The sequence below is a fragment of the Penicillium hispanicum genome (genome assembly GCF_028827665.1).
Source record: "Penicillium hispanicum strain IBT 35686 chromosome Unknown utg000006l_segment0_segment0, whole genome shotgun sequence".
Lineage (NCBI taxonomy): Eukaryota > Fungi > Ascomycota > Eurotiomycetes > Eurotiales > Aspergillaceae > Penicillium > Penicillium hispanicum.
In genome coordinates this window covers 1423997-1437053 of record NW_026623198.1, presented here as the reverse complement: position 1 = coordinate 1437053, position 13057 = coordinate 1423997, and the positions used below count along the sequence as shown (strand labels likewise).

The 13057-nt window shown below is 51.2% G+C and overlaps 5 protein-coding genes across 5 annotated transcripts; 2 read left to right on the top strand and 3 right to left on the bottom strand.

Annotated features, from left to right (window-relative positions):
* Window positions 1-23: 23 nt before the first annotated feature.
* Window positions 24-2948, top strand: N7459_006866 (3'-5' exonuclease; the record flags this gene model as incomplete). The annotated part of the gene is made up of 3 exons (XM_056946034.1): window positions 24-133; window positions 187-2690; window positions 2746-2948. The coding sequence occupies 3 exons, from the start codon at window positions 24-26 to the stop codon at window positions 2946-2948; spliced, it is 2817 nt and encodes a 938-aa protein (XP_056798033.1).
* Window positions 2949-3564: 616 nt separating this feature from the next.
* Window positions 3565-4686, bottom strand: pex10 (ubiquitin-protein ligase peroxin 10; the record flags this gene model as incomplete). Its single annotated transcript, XM_056946033.1, has 1 exon — window positions 3565-4686. One exon carries the CDS (start codon window positions 4684-4686, stop codon window positions 3565-3567), a length of 1122 nt encoding a protein of 373 aa, XP_056798032.1.
* Window positions 4687-5552: 866 nt separating this feature from the next.
* Window positions 5553-7078, top strand: N7459_006864 (EXS domain-containing protein; the record flags this gene model as incomplete). Its single annotated transcript, XM_056946032.1, has 4 exons — window positions 5553-5637; window positions 5704-6520; window positions 6581-6897; window positions 7005-7078. 4 exons carry the CDS (start codon window positions 5553-5555, stop codon window positions 7076-7078), a joined length of 1293 nt encoding a protein of 430 aa, XP_056798031.1.
* A 536-nt stretch (window positions 7079-7614) lies between these two features.
* On the bottom strand, window positions 7615-9853 carry N7459_006863 (uncharacterized protein; the record flags this gene model as incomplete). Its single annotated transcript, XM_056946031.1, has 7 exons — window positions 7615-7905; window positions 7966-8017; window positions 8090-8173; window positions 8228-8996; window positions 9057-9399; window positions 9488-9598; window positions 9695-9853. The coding sequence occupies 7 exons, from the start codon at window positions 9851-9853 to the stop codon at window positions 7615-7617; spliced, it is 1809 nt and encodes a 602-aa protein (XP_056798030.1).
* Window positions 9854-11698: 1845 nt separating this feature from the next.
* N7459_006862 (uncharacterized protein) lies at window positions 11699-12820 on the bottom strand (the record flags this gene model as incomplete). The annotated part of the gene is made up of 1 exon (XM_056946030.1): window positions 11699-12820. One exon carries the CDS (start codon window positions 12818-12820, stop codon window positions 11699-11701), a length of 1122 nt encoding a protein of 373 aa, XP_056798029.1.
* Between the last annotated feature and the right edge of the window lie 237 nt (window positions 12821-13057).

Sequence of the window (13057 nt, the reverse complement as noted above, 5' to 3'; positions counted from 1 at the left end):
CCGTTGCTAACCAGATCAAAGTAATGGCCGTCACACTGCGCCCTGCGGACTGTTCCGCCCGCAACCCATTCGGAATGGCCATGCTAGCGTCGCCTGCTCACAAACGACTCGATCTTTCTCCGCGACACCTCACGTACGTATAGTGTTGGAGGATGACAAGGACGACAATGGGCGGCCTCCCCCCAGGATCGCTGTGCGCCGGCCGGCTCGCCCTCACACCAATCAATCTGCTCCTACGGACATGAGAACCCTGATCCTATCCCGGGAATCAAAGAAAAAGCTACCAAAGAGGCTCGACCCTGTCAAGATGCGCAGAATTGAGCGGAAAGCCGAGCTGATAGGTGACCGTCATGGCCTGCTCCAGCAGTTTTTGGATGTAAAATACGCCCGTCTGATAGAAAATGTCCTCTGTGCATCCAATATTTGCACCGACCTCCGAATGGAGTATCAAAAGGTTTGGGGTGCTATTTCTCGGCGACTAGAAGCCGCTATCGAGAATAGTCACTCCATTAACGGGCTTCTTGAACATGAATTCTGCAAAATTGCATTCCGAAATACTTCCGCTTGGGAGGTGTTCATTTCTCAAGTGGAGAGGCGCATTCGGGAAATGGAGAGGCACATTTGGGAAGTGCAACATTCATCTTTGGTCCGGAGGCTTGAATTTTCGGAAAAGATTATCTCCGGTATGAGACACTTGCTCGAGCAAGACTATTTGGGGCCTCGACGATCTGCAAGAGGCAACATTGACTCTCTCATCAATACGTCTACCGAGATAGTCCGACAATATCAAGAACTGCGAGCGATAGGAACCAATGCGAATGATGGGATTACCGAAATCAGAAGTCTTTGCTTAGGTATCATTCGTGGATTCCGGCCAGATGATTCCGTGCTTATCGATATAACAACGCGTCTGATATCTCATATCAGGCTTTTCACCGGCAATGCACACGCATATCGCAGTGACTGGTTTGCAAATCAACGACGCCGACACCCACTTACGACAGGCGAGCTGTGGCAATGGAGAGATTTCAAACGTCAGGGCAGGGTTTGGCCTGAAATAGACGTCCTTGAAGCCCTTGTACTCGAAGAGAAGGTCGTGGAGAAACGAGAAATTGCGAGACATCAATACGTGTTAACGCAAAGCATTCGAAAATTGTATACAACCAGATGGAACGGTCCTCATCCACCGGGAAGCCCCATGTTAGACAAAGCTTGGCGGCAACTTGATGTCATGGCACCATTCGAGATTCTGATCGCTCACCTCTGGCGAATGTCGAATGAAATCGCGTACCTCATGTTAACTCTCAGTGGGAATTTTGGTCCTATGTGGGAGCAAATCCCCCCATGGAACACCAAGAGATATTCGAAATCACTACATGACTGGCTCGGCATCTTCAAGCTACAACGAACTGAATTCCTGAGCGACGTGATGGGCTATAGAAATATCAATTGGGTCCGACTTGGAATTGAAGAGAGACTTCACCAGCTAGGCGAGCCGAACATGTTTGAAGAAGAGAAGATGTTTCTCGCTCCCAGTCTATTGAGCCAGAACCATGCACTCTTCCAAGACTGGCTTGACCATCTCACAGAAGTTGGCTTCGAGGCTTGGTTCCTGGCAAAGGCCGTAAACATGGGTTGGGCTGGGACCGCATCAACTTTCTGGCCGGATTTGACTGCGAGATACAAAGCCCAATTTCGTCAGCCATATACAATTCCCACACTCGGGTTTGAGAGGGCCGGGAAAAGGAGGCGTCGAGGCAAGATTTCGAAGAAATCTTTGCGAAATGCCCAGAAGCGCGACAACGCAAAGAGGGATAGTCAGAGGTCTGGTTTGCCTGCTCATCAAGCTTCCAACGATACTAAATCACGAACTCCCGCCACCAATGGCAGCGGCCTTTGGGCTACGAAAAAGTTTTTCAATACTCGTCCGGTTTCAGAATCGAGAAGACCGTACAGCACTGGTCCAACAATAACACACGAATCACTGCGCGACAGATCACCAACCCTGGTGGATCCAGAGATCGTGAACGCACGAAACACATCTCTTCGGTCCCAGGAGGAGGTTCCTTTGCCAGATAACTCATCATCGCAGGAGATAGACTCAGCAGTGAACCAAGTGGCGCCGCCATTGTATTGGAGCCACGCCTCTCAGCGCGGACCCGATGGTCAGAAGCTGGTTGTGCATTATTGTCGGACCCTGGACAGCACAGAACAGGTCGCACGGCTTTTTCTTGACAGCAAGGTCATTGGATTCGACATGGAATGGAAGGCGCAAGCCTCCGCTCTAGACACAATTCAAAACAACCTATCTCTGATCCAGATTGCGAATGAAGAGCGCATCGCGCTCTTTCAGATTGCTCTCTTCAAGCCGGCACGTACCTTGCAAGACCTCGTCGCTCCTTCGCTCAAACGAGTCCTCGAATCTACCGATATCATCAAGGTAGGAGTGTCAATTAAGGCGGACTCGACCCGTCTGCGCAAATTTCTCGGTATCGATTCACGCTCTATCTTCGAGCTCAGCTATCTGCACAAATTGGTGAAACATGGCCAGAACGAGCCCAAGCTTGTGAACAAGAGAGCCGTCAACCTCAGCGACCAGATGGAGGAGCACTTTGGTCTACCCCTTGAGAAGAGTGAAGACGTGAGGTGCGGCGATTGGACTCGTGCTTTGAACTATCGTCAGGTCCAATGTGAGTTGCACCAATTCGAGCGGCACATTGTTGTCATGCTAATTAGTCTCGTAAGATGCCGCTACGGACCCTTATGCCTGCCTCTGTCTATTCAAAACCATGGAACAAAAGAGACAAGCCATGAACCCAGTCCCTCCTCGACCTGCCCCTGCTGAACTCAACCTGCCTATCGTACTCCCACATGGGCAGGCAGTAAACAACGAAGACAAGGAACCTGCTAGTTCCGGTCTTGTCGATGTTGTTCTCGATCGCTCTTGAACTGGAATCACCCGTTCCGTTCATCCATTTTGTGTTTTCTTTTCTCAGCATTTTAGCTGTTTATGCATTATCTTTACCTAGATAGCGCGTTTCTCCATGCTTTTCATTGCCGTGGATTGCATTTTATGCGTCTTGGTTTGTCATTTTCATCTGTTCTATATCCACTTTCTGCTTTGAAGAATACATTTTGTCCTATTCGGCCATTTTTGAAGCACACTATAGGGTACCGGAAGACTTTTCCTTGTAGGCTTGATATTGCAAAAGTTCTCGGCACCCTTTTTAGCAGCTACCTTGACACTCCGGATTGCATGTATCTACATTGTTTTTCATATCCCTTTCGCAACATAATTAGGTATGAATCACTGGCCTCAAGCTATCTGTGAATCAAGTAGGCGGCATACTAAATACTTACTATGTCTTGAAGATGAGATCATCTTATTGGAGGCGTTGAACACTTCTATAGTACCAAAGCGATATCCGTACCTCAGACAAAAAGATTCTTGCCCACATCTTAAAAAGAAGAAGTTGGGGTATATATTCATCTCAATCAAGTATATACATCTAGATAAAAGGAATCGAATATTTTCGAAAAAGGGCCGATGTTGCCCGGAGAAGACTATCCTCTCAGAGGGAGCACCTTGGACAACAACACCTCCTGCCGACAAAGCGGACACTCAGGCTTCTCACGCACCCAATCCCTTACACAAACCCAGCAAAAGACGTGTCCACACGTCGTCACGCTGGGATCTTTAAAAGCTTCCAAACACAACGTACACTTCCGCTGCTGTCCATCTGGGATCCATGACACAGCACCCGGGTCCTCGGCTAGGTCATAACGAGCTGCAGACGCAGGGAGCAGAGGGACAACAGCCGGATTTTGGATCGAGGTGAGCAGGCCGCCACTTTCGGAACGAACTTCACCCGCATCCGGCATTGGACCTTCCTTCTCGTTCATGCTTTGACTCAGCTTGCGAACGTGCAGAAGCCCCTGGACAGCAATTTGCAATACCATCAACACACCCAAAACCTCGTATCCAATGCGCTGCTCGTTGTCCTCGATTTTCTTCGTAAACACATAGCGCAAACGCCAGATGCGCTTTGACACATGATAATACGAGCCCGTGAAGTAGAAGGTCGCAATACTGAGGGCGTAGATGGGTGATATCGAGGTGATGGAGTCCAGGTGCTCTAGAATGTACTGCTGGACGCGGAGCTTGGTGAAGAAAGATGACTGTTTGCTGGTAGCACATGACGGTGTCTTGTACAGCAGGCCGGCCTGCTGAGCTGCGCGGACCTGCTGGCGAGCAATGCTGCGCTCGAGCTTATTGCGCACCCGCTGCCGCAGAGTGGGCAAGATCCGCCGTAATGTCCATGGCACTAGGATGCTGCTGAGGATGTACCCGACGCGCCGGCTGAATACTGGCAATCGAAGCGTATCGTCTTCCAGCTGAACAAGGTCGCAGTATTCCTCGCCGAGTGTACGGTTGCCGACGGCTGTAGTCAAGGAGAAGTAGAGGAGTTCGGTGAGATGCTTGATGGCGTCGGCATGGGAGTGGGCGAAGCGAGCTCCCCGCAGTGAGCGTATTATGGATTGCGATTGCTGAACCAGACCACTTGTCATGAAAGTATCTTTTTCGTGGGCACGGATGATGTCTGGAGAGGTTGCGAAGGGGTAGAAGTGGGAGCCGAGGGTGGTGTCGGGAGTCGCCAGCGACAGATTGGGGTCGTCGTCGGCCATGGTGGGCGGGGATGGCGGAGGCAACGCGGGGTTTGTAATAATCACCCTGTCAGAGATGGGAGGACAGGATGCTCTACGCGATGCTGAGGCATCCAGCGTCCCTCGTGAGCATAGATGGATGCTTTCTTCCCTAGCTCCGATGCTCCCCAGACGAACCTCGGCATGTGGCACGTGACCTCTCCGCATGACACATGATCACCTGATGTGGTCCATATGACAATACAGGTGTAATGCACATACCATACATACCGCATTGAGAGTTCCAGGCCCGCGAGGATCCTCCAAGCCCAGAAAGCGCCCTTTGGATTCCGACTGTACAACCCACTGATCTGATAGTCCTCGAAACACAGACGCAAACAGAAAGGACAAATATGGCCTAGTTCTAGCCATGATTGGTACGCGCTGTTTTGACGCCCAGGTGCGGTGGTCACCATGATGCCACCAATGGTAGGAGAAAAGTAGTACGTCCCTACAGTACATAACTCGTGTTAGCTCGGCCGCAAACGCCCCTGACCTATCGATCTCGGAACTTGCGCTGCTAAATTTATACCTCCAGCGCGGATGCCCAATTGCGACTGCCCCGGTGGAGTTCGACGACTCCTGCACAAGTGGGCGCGTATTGGCGTTACTACGCTTATTAACCCCCCCCAATGCGGCCCCCGGAGTCTTTGACGAAAAAGTCCCCAGGACTTTACTGTTCCATCCCCAAACTCACCCCTAGTCGTTCTTTTTGTCACTGGTCTATTCTTCCCCCACTCGGGGTGCGTGTGTTGTGGTCTCTTTCGGCAACCCTCCGGATCGCTTCATATCGTCATTATCCGCCCCCCTCCTCCTTCCTCCCCTCCACCCCCCTGATCCATGGAATAATGGGTCCTGATCAACATGCTCAATTGGATGGCTTTGGGCTGATCCTCCCGTTTCCTATCCGGATAGCTGCTGTCTTGGTTGCGGGTATGTTGCGCCTGGTGGTCGATACAATCTGATAGTGAAGCTGGCCAAGTGGTTAACGCGCCATAGGTTTTTGGGGATGGGGCATTAACCTACACTTGCTGGCCAAGGCCAACATTGTAAGTGGCGAAAGTTCTCGCGATCGGCATGCGAAGTCTCCAAGAAACCCAGTTGCTCACCAGTTCTTATTCAAATGTCAGGACGTTCTTGCTCTCATCCGATACCCTGCCGGCACATCCTCCGCCCAGCGACCATGCCACCTCGCTGTCTACCGCCTGGCGACTTGCTTCACCATCCCGCTAGTCCTTTGGTTGATCTTCTTCTGGATGGCCACCCATCGCTCCGCGGAGTTGGTCGAACAACTCGACTTCATCCCCCAGTCGGTTTTTATCGTCCTTCTCCTGATCCTGATCTGGCCTCTCAACCGGGCCTCCCGTTCTGGTCGGATTCGTCTCCTCCTGACCCTGAAACGAGTCGCCATCGGAGGCCTCTCTGAGACGCAGGATGGCAAGTTCGGTGATGTTCTGCTGGCGGATGCCCTGACAAGCTATGCCCGTATCCTAGGGGATCTCTATGTCAGCTTTTGTATGTTCTTCACCGATGGCATTTCAGCCACCTCTAAGCCCAACCGGGCTTGCGGAAAAGACTTTATTGTGCCGATCATCGTGGCTGTCCCGAGTGCAATTCGGCTGCGCCAGTGTCTGACCGAATACGTGCGGTCCCGGCGAACAATGTCACGTCGTGAACCTTACCGGGGTAACCAACATTTGGCCAACGCCCTGAAGTATGCCAGCGCGTTTCCCGTCATCTGGCTGTCGGCCAAGATGCGCAACTTCAACCCGTTGGATTTCCACGGCTACAGCGAGATGACCATTATGCGTCTTCTGTAAGCGCCACCCTCGCCTGGTCACTTTTACCAATCCGCCTTTTAACCTTCCCTGCTCAGGTTCATTTTCTCGTTCATTAATTCGTCCTACTCTTTCTGGTGGGATGTGGTCAAAGATTGGGATTTCACACTGTTCTCAAGCTCGCGTGCCGATAACGGATACCCTTACGGACTGCGCCGACACCGCTACTTTTCTTCCGACCGGTTGTACCACTACGTCATCGCGGCGGACCTCGTCCTCCGCTTCTCATGGCTGTGGCGCGTCGTACCAGGTCTCGCATGGCTTCCCGACACCGAAAGTGGTTTGTACCTCCTGATGGTGCTGGAAGTCGCCCGGCGGTGGATGTGGGTGTTCTTCCGAGTCGAGGCCGAATGGGGTATGTTTCACTTCCACGGCAGCCACCCGTCTCCCTGACAAAAATTGACCCGAACACCACAACGTCGGTTCTGCGGTCTCATTTGCTAATGGACTCTCGTGAAACAGTTCGGAATACCCACGGGTCCAGTCCAGACGATGTTCTGCTCGGCGAATACAATCGCAAGTTCGACGCGGATTGATTTACAACCTCAGGACCTTTTCTTTCCTGCTTTGCCGGAAGCCACTCAAAGTTAGCATGGACTTGAGTACGAGACATGGAACCTATCACCGTTATTTCGAAGTCCCTTGAGATCCACGACGTTCTCACCAGCCACCATCCTTGGACCGCTACGCCTAATATCCAGTTTAGAACAGTTATAGATACGAGACCCGGATCTCTGACTTTTTGCTATAGGTGTCAGGGAGCGCATCACTTTATTCGCCTGCATTCTTATTCTTCTTGTTGCCACTTCGTGATTGATATTCAACCTCCACATGCCTAGTGCTAAGCATCACTGCCCTTTCTCCATTTTTCTCGGGATGATTTGACTGGTTTGCGGCTCTTTTCGCGCCTGATCTTGGGTTTGCTTGGGACTAGATTATCAGGTGTTCGCGCTTAATCTGCATGCCGTGTCCACCACTGTTTTCCTTTCTTGTGATTTTGATTCCGACCCCCGTTTCACCTTGTTGGGGTCAGCTCGGCAGATGCATCTTTAGCGTTCCGTTGTATATACCTTCACTTCGCTCCCGTTTTTGTCGGTTTACGTTGTCCTGTTTTCTTTTCATTGCTGGATTGTTTGCTATGTCTTTGGACTAGCATGTACAATAAGGGCTCAGACGACAGATAGTCATTGTTAATGGGTTCTCTATACGCGTTCTCAATATATCGCGCTCGTCCGATATTGTACAGGAGGAGTGATTCCGAACCAATCGCCCACTTGCACGATGGGCCAACCAGAGCTTCCACAAAGGAGGATACCAAGCTGTTCCAGTTGATGGGGGCAGCAGGGACATTCTGTTCATCGCACTGTTGAAATGCAAATCATCTTTCTTTTGACACAAGGCTGCGATATCATTATCCACTCACGACGGCCCGTCGAAGCAGTTCCGGCTGGCCCTTTCCCTCCGTCCATCGGACCCTGTTTAAATTCAACTAGTTAGTCTCTCGCCCCATGAATCCAGACAGCACAAGACTCGGAAACCAGCCCTACCAAGGCACCAGGTCATCCGCCGACAGATGCACGGTAAACCGACATTCCGCATGCGAACAGTCTGGATCCCACGGACAGTGGTGACTGAAAAGACAATCATAGTTCGTGCAACTCGACCCTTCCGCGCAGAACGCATACCGGGCCTTCCAGCGGTGAATGCTGAGTTCGCCGCGCGTCAGCTTCATGTTGTGCTCCCTGGGACAGGCATCGCCGCGCTTGCAGAAGCCCAGCAGGTAGAGGTAGTTGCAGAAGCCTTTGCCGTTGAGCGTGTTGACTTGGGCGAGCTTGCGGCTGTATGAGTCGAAGGAGGCTGGGTCGACGGGCCGGGTGTGCGCTGGATCTAGGCGCTCGCCGTTCCTGTTGCAGTAGATGTATCTGGGATGCTCCGATGGGTGCTCCGGGGTGAGGTTGGGGGTGACGGGGCCCGGGTCGTTGGGATAGACGGGCCGTGTTATAGCTAGTAGACCAGCGTGGCTGGAGTAGTTTCTTTGAGGGTTCGATCCTGAAATCGGAGCGGCTTGGTGTGTCGATGATAATTGTGTTTTGGGGGATGGGGGTGAGTTTGTTCTCGAGTCCTGCCCTGGCGTCCACGCTGAAGACCGCGGATTGGTTTTCTCGTGAAGCGATGCTCTTCCTAGCTCAGGTATGTATCCGCCTATCAATGGGCTAGGCTGCTGCTCGCTGGGGAGGGGGGTGGATCGAAAGACGTTGTCAAATCGAGTCATTGTGAAAGGAAGGAGAGTCTTGAATATCGGCTGGGCGGGGGTCGTTTCCACGAGGACTATTCGCTCTTTGCTCTCGGGGTCACTGGTATACTCTTGGAGATCGTGGTGGTAGCCATTATCGTGGCAGCCGACGAAGAAGATCCGTCGACACTGGGCATTGCTGTAGTAATGATTGAGCATTTCTAAACAGTCAGCGCGTCTTCGACTCTACCTAGGTAAGGTCCTTGATCGGTGGAATTTACTTCTCATCTTGTAGTCCGCATTCTCTTTCCCAGGTCCCACGTTGATAAAATCAAACTCTCCACTGCTGGTGGTAAACTGCTCTGTGAATGCGATGAAATCGGTTCTGGAGGCAATGACGTTGGTTAAATGCAGCGTCTTCCCGAGATAAGTGACGTTGGCAAAGATTCGAACAAGAATGGTCAGATCGTCTCGATCCAGCGGTGTATTTTTGAGATTCTCCTTGACGGCAAGTGTAAGCTCGTGAGAGGCTTTTATGGCGCCTTCTCGGGGTTTCTTGAGATATTCATCAAGGAATACGGCCCCGTCTCCATCAACCAGAACCATGACGAAATTGTTATGGGTCTAAGTTCTGCGAGTTAACTGGGTTCATCGCAGTGTTCAGGAAGGGGATTCTCACCAAACGATTATCAGTCCTGTCTTTATGTCTCACCAACTGCCTCAACTTTTCCTGACATGCGATCCTCGATGCTTTCTCTGCATCTACTTCCTGTGCAAGCTGTCTCACCTGCCGCTTATAACCATCAATCTCTTTCTTGAGTTCCTGTGGTAGTGAAGGAGTCAGCTATGTGATTCAAAAAAAATATTTACTTGAGGCGGAATGGCTCATCGACCCCAGGGAGATTTGGGATGGACTCACCTGTATCAAGTTCTCCTCCTGCTGCTTTTGCCTCGCAGTAATAGCAGCGTAGCGAGTCCTCAGAGCCAATACTGAAGGTGATTCTGATTCCATATTGTAAAGCACAAGCTTTGACTCAGTGGTTGTGTTGAAGCCTGAGAAAGCCGAATGGTATTGCATCGTTTGTTTTGTGAGGCGAGTCCCTTCTTATAACGAAAACAGCAGCTATTCAAATCACGGAATTCCCGATATTCTTAACCATGTCTTTATTCAAGCTGTCGAGGTGAGAGGTTCCCTTTTGTAAGTATAAACAAGGCTTTTTGCGCCGTGTGGCTGTGGTCGAGGCCAGGCGCCTAGAACCAACACCACCAACAGGTTGGGTCACTTACGGCAAACGATTGGCACTCCATGATGGAAAGCCTTTACTAGCAAGTCTTTGCAAGGCTGGCGTTCCGCTGCCTAGAATTTACATTTCCAACTACTTCCCTACAAGGGCTGAGGTGATGCATGGTTTACGTGGCGCAAGCACGGCGCTCTTAATAGATAGTTGGGAGGCCGCGGCTCATACGATGGTAATGGATTGGCCCTTCATATAAGGCGCAGGCCATTTTTGCTGCCCTAGCTGCGTGTTGAAGACTGATAGGAGGATGTCAGGTAGCTACCTGCTGCAGATCATTATATGGAGTCAGCTGCCTAAACCCTCGAGGCTACACAATCTTCATGTGGATCGCAGGATTCTCCTCCAATATGACTCTTCTTGTTATTGTCCTATCAGCTGAAAACACCTTCGATCGAGTGAGTAGGAGGGCCTTGGGCGACAGTTAGGCGGCACGACGGCGCGAACGTTCTATATCAGGTGTTCTATAGGTACGCTCTGCAGACAGATGATATACTTCTTCGGGCGTGAAGTTATGCCATGATAATGTGACTTATTAAGATGGCTCGGCAATAAAACGCACAGCGGTACAAATTCGTCACAGAAGTCATTCGGATATAGCCTTGATGGGGTCTGCCTTGCCAATGAAACATGTTGGGTTACGATTCGGAAGCTGGGCGCCCATGCACCTTCACTTGTTGGCCAATGGTTAGGTCAATATCGATGTGATCTATCATATCAAACTAGTGACGTACTTCAGATAGGCATGAAGTTTTTTAATCCAGATTAGGGCCAACTTCCACCATATGACTCGCTCGCGATCTTGAATATGTTCACCCTTTTTCGTCATCCTTTCGGTCCCTCGTAAAGCCTCTTCTTGATCTTCTGTTCAACTGCCATTCTGTATTCTTTGCATAGTTTACCGGGTCAGAAATTTGCTAATTTAACTGTGTTACTAGATTCCATAGCTCTGTTTCCCAGCTCACAGATAATCCTAGTCAGCAATGTAAACTCCGAGATCTACAAAGAATCGACTAACCGGTGCACAGTCCAATATCCGCTGAATATATCCCATCAGCACTACTTTATTCATCTAGAATGTAGATACGCCGCCCAGAGTAATCAGCAAAGTTACATCAATGATAGTTCACTCTGTATATCCATCTTACCAAGTTCGTAATTCTTGAACAGGGTACATATTTCACCAAGTCGCAATAGCTCCATGGCTAGATAAGCTCTGCTCTAAGCTGGTCAAATCCTGTCATCATACAACTACTTGGTTGACTGTTCTGGCTTTCCCTTGTCGACTGCAAACAGCTTAACCTTGTATCGGTGATCATCCCAAAGGCTTCTTTACCATGGCCGGCCAGAAGATTGGGAGATCCACTGAGCTATTATGATACAATTATTGGCTATTCAATGACTAGATGGACTCGAGTGACTGCTATTGACAGAGATGGATGCTAAAAAGATGAACAGAAACCAATGCGACGGGCTCCTGTCCAACGCCTGGCTGAAGGGAAGAATGGTAATAAACAGATAAATAGAATATAGCACAAGGAAATGGATCCAGACATAACACCAGAGATCATAAGGGAAGGAAACCACTTAAATCATTCCTGTCGTGAGCAAAATGCATCGTCCCCCACCTATCTTCGTTCCCGACGGCCAGAGTCCGGATTTCGGGGAGGCGCATGATTTTCAAACAGATCCTCCAGGTATGCGCTTGGCGCACGACCCTGCGGCGCCTGACTCAAGTTGAGCGAGCTTGTGGAGTTACCCACGTAGGAAGGGCGTGCATTATGCGGTCCGTCGTAGTAAGCACCGGTAGGAGGGAGAGATGGCGAGCTGGGGGGATAGCCGGGAGGTGATGACAGGCCACCATGGGGACCAGCATCTCTCACCGGCGTAGAACTGCCCGCAGCAGCATAGTATCCGGCAGGTAGGTAAGTCGAACCGCGGTTCCCCGCAGCAGCGTTCAGGCTAGCATGCGATCCAGCAGGACCACCTGCAGTGGGTGAATAGAACAAGCCACTGTTCGAGCTAGGGACTCGCCGAGCAGGTTTGTAGCTCGCGCGAGTAGCTGCGCCAAGCTTGTCAAGCGAGACGTCTGCCATGGGTGCAGCGGAGTATACAGCAGTGGATCGCTTTTTGCGGCTTCCACGCAACAGACGCTTTGACTCTGAGGCCTGCGCCATAGCTGCGCGACGCACTGAGCGGTTCACTGACCATGCAACCATGCCACGCCAGGCCAGGACAGCCAGACCGATCAACCCAAGAATAGCGCCGACCGCAATAAACACAGTTCCCTCTGGTGTGTTCGATGTCTGCATGTACGGGGCACCGGCGGTGGGGGGTATGGTCACAATGGCGGCGGCAGTTGAAGTGGTGGATGAGGATGTTGATGTCGTTGTTGTGGAAACGGACGACGTTGTGGAGGTGTTGTCCGTCGTCGAAGAGGTTTCCGACGAGGTGGTTGTTGTCGAGTCCATGCTGGTAGTCGAGACAGAGGACTCGGAGGTGCTTGTAGTACTCTCTGACGTTGACGCCGATAAAGATGTGGACTCGGTAGTCGATGCAGTGGTCTCGGTCACGCTAGGGGGGTTATCACTGGTGGAGGGATCGTCGGTGGTCTGGGCGGTCTCGGCTGCAGTGTCCGTGGCATCGCCGGCCGGTTCAGCGGACACTCGAGCAACGACAATAATCAAGAATAGGAAGAGGAGGAAGAAAGACGGTTGGGTTTTCCCAAGCCTGGGTGATGGAAGTCGCATGACGATCAGGCCGTAAACAATGACCGGAACGATTCTCCACAGCGGGTCAGTCGGGGTACGCGGAGATCGCAGTGAGCGTTGAGGATCAAACAAGAGCCAATTCGACGGAGTGAAGACGGCTCTTAACGGCAAGGCTAACGGCTTCGGTCTGATAAAAAGCCCGGCAACTCGTCTAGGCTGCTCAAAATTCTTGAGAGCTGTGTTCTTGACGAACTCAAGGGATCCACAGCTGTCAGA